We start from the raw sequence: 2,961 nt of genomic DNA on the forward strand, positions 1-2,961 counted from the left end.
ACGAAAATCTTTGGTGAAAAATCAGAGTCCAAACAAGACTACAGGCCAATTCAAATTCCGCCATTGTGTGACTTGTGAGACTTCTCTAGCGAGTGAATAATAATACTAGAAAAATTCTAGTCCCTCCTTGCAATTGAGCTTCTTCTTTTACCAATGGTATTATTGTTTTGTTGATCTTTAAAGAGCAATGTATCAATAAATAAAATGCCTTGCTCTCTGAGTAGAGTAGTAGATATGTAGATTTGGAAGGAGCCCATAATACATTACTATATCCTCAAATAATCGCAATTTTTCAGATAAAATGCACAAAATTTCAAAAGAAAATGATGACTGATATTACCAAAAACAAGATAGTGAGTGGTTCATTATTACACTGCTAATAATAACAAAATAATATATGGACACCTTAAAATCAACATTACATCATCATCATAAGATAGATAAAATAGTACACTACTCCTACTAACAACCATCCAAAACTTGGTCCAGCCAACACTAAAACCAGCTTGACCAAGATGGTAATTGGGCCAACCACCAGCCCATTTACTGCTCTAATAATAATAAAAGGAGTATTACCCCCCATACCCCTCTACACTGACCCCACCCTCCCCCCAAAAAAAACAAAACAGACAACGACCGAGGCCTAATCCTGCAACTACCAAAAACTCCATTGCAGAGCCTCCCCCCCCCCCCCCCAAGTTACTAAAACAAACAAAAACCACCACCATAATCTACAATTTCACAAACTAAGCAAGCTACCACCATACCGCTACCAATTTTTTTTCTTTTTTTTTTTTTTGACTAAACAAAACATCAATTTGAACTTAAAGAGCTGCCCAATCAATCTCATAAGATGGATACTTCTCCAACATCAGATTCTCCGAACAGGCTTCCCAGGTGCCTTCCTCTTCCGTGAAATCCGGAACTGTCAGATCCGACACCGGAGATGAGCCGTCGGTTACATGGCCCGACCCGGTTTCGCTCTCAGATCCGGCGTCAACTGTCTTGGCGGCGGCCTTCTCCTCTTCCGCCGCTTTCCGCCTTGTCCCTTTCGATTTCTTGCAGTCAATGCTCTTCCCTTCAGCCAGGCTCTGGCAGATTGCCTGAAGCTTGGCATCCACGGAGGAATGCAGAGGCTTGTACTCGCCGAAGTCGCCGCCGATGAGGGACCCGTTATGGCGGAGGTGAGGGAAGTTCAGCCGCGCGAAGTCGCCTCTCAGCTTGAACGCCGCCTTGTCGTAGGCCAGGGCCGCCTCCTCGGCAGTGTCAAAGGTACCAAGCCAGAGTCGGGTCCGGTTCTTGGGTAGACGGATCTCAGCGACCCACTTGCCCCAGTGGCGCTGCCTGACTCCTCGGTAGAGTTTCGTGGGCTTTGGAGGAGAGGCGGAATGCTTCATTGGAACGGGCTTTGGGGCCAAGAAGGGAAGCGCCTGCTGCTGCGATTGGCTCTGACGAGTAGCGGGCCAGTGTTGGTGGAAAGGCCCGGAGATCATATGATGTTGATTTTGGTTCTGGAGGCTGAATCGGGATTGGATATCATGGATCTGGGAGGGAGTTAGTTGATTGAGCCCAAGTGAGCCCTGTTGGTCTACTAGCCCATATGTCGACTGGGATGAGTAACAACTTTCAGGGTACATATTGAACTGTGCCTGGTAGTGGGCTGGAAAGGAGGAGGAGGAGGGAGAGTTGTAGGGAGCAGAAGAGGAGGTAGAAGGGCTAGAAGAAGAGAAAGAGAAGAATTGGTCATCCATAGAAGGAAAAGAAGAAGGGGAGGCAGTAGAGAAAGATTGAGGGTTGTAGTAAGAAGAAGAATAAGAAGGGGAGGAAGCACCAGATTTCATAAAAGGCTCAAGTGCTTCCATCAACTCACCACCCTTGAAAGGGTCCAGTTGTAGATCTAAAGGTGTACTATTCCAGAAATCCATTGCAGCTGCCATCTCAAAATAATTAATACTCGTTACTACTACCAACTGAACAACTGAAAGAAGAACAAAAAAGGAGACCAAGAAACTGAAAAGACCGACCTGATTCTTATCAAAATTAAAGAACAGGTGATTTTCTCTACAAAAGATTTACACACACAAAAACCGTTCTAGGAAATTAATTAAAGAAATGGTAGGATCTGAAGAGGTATACAAATAGACAACCTCTAGTGTATCCTGTGGCCCAAATAAGCAGGCCTTGAGGAGGGACAACAAATAAGCCCTCTAAAACAGAAAATAAAGAAAGAAAAAGGAGAATTTACTTGGAAGAAATAGAAATGAATGAGGGAAGCCAAACAAAAAAAGGGACCTCAGTTCTGAAAACACCTGACTATCTTGAAATCCTTAGTCTAAGTTTGCTTTTTGTACAACATTTTTCTTGTCAAAAAATACAAACTCAAAATATGAACAACTTGAAAGACAGATGATTAACAGAAAGGGATCTAAGAAGCGGGATGTTAGAGAATGGGGGAGATGTTGAAAAGGAAGAAGGAACTCTGCTGCAAAGCTCAAGAACACTCTCTCTCTGTTTGTGGGTGGGTGCACAGTGCAGTGCTCTGTGTGTGAAAATGTACGTGGTGAGTGTGTGCAAATGTGATGAAGATCTTTGTGAAGTGTGTGGCCTTTATCGCCTCCATCCGCCTCCTTTATATAACCCTCCAGCCCACTGGTTTACGTTACGACCCCGTCATTTCCCAAATGTACCCTCACCAGAAATGGTCTTCGTCTTCGGTAAACTTCTTCACTCGGTTTCTCCTGACGGAAGACACCTGCTTCAATCCACCAACCAATGGGATTGAAGCAATTGTGCTGAAAATGGACACCTGTCAGTTGAGCACCGGCAGATGACGGTCATATTTCGACCTTATTGTCCTTGACGCACTTTAACGCCTGTCTGACCAGACGCGTTCCCACTGACTACTTCGTGGAATTCAATGCAGTTTTGCTGTCTCCAATTTTTCTTATTGCTTCACCTTTT

At 44.4% G+C, this 2,961-nt stretch overlaps 1 protein-coding gene across 1 annotated transcript; it reads right to left on the bottom strand.

The window, feature by feature from the left end:
- Positions 1–311: 311 nt before the first annotated feature.
- Positions 312–2,613, bottom strand: LOC113714480 (ethylene-responsive transcription factor RAP2-4-like). Its single transcript, XM_027238331.2, has one exon. The coding sequence runs from the start codon at positions 1,935–1,937 to the stop codon at positions 825–827; it is 1,113 nt and encodes a 370-aa protein (XP_027094132.1). The 5' UTR covers positions 1,938–2,613; the 3' UTR covers positions 312–824.
- Positions 2,614–2,961: the final 348 nt, after the last annotated feature.

This window comes from Coffea arabica, chromosome 10c, assembly GCF_036785885.1.
Source record: "Coffea arabica cultivar ET-39 chromosome 10c, Coffea Arabica ET-39 HiFi, whole genome shotgun sequence".
NCBI classification, from domain to species: domain Eukaryota; kingdom Viridiplantae; phylum Streptophyta; class Magnoliopsida; order Gentianales; family Rubiaceae; genus Coffea; species Coffea arabica.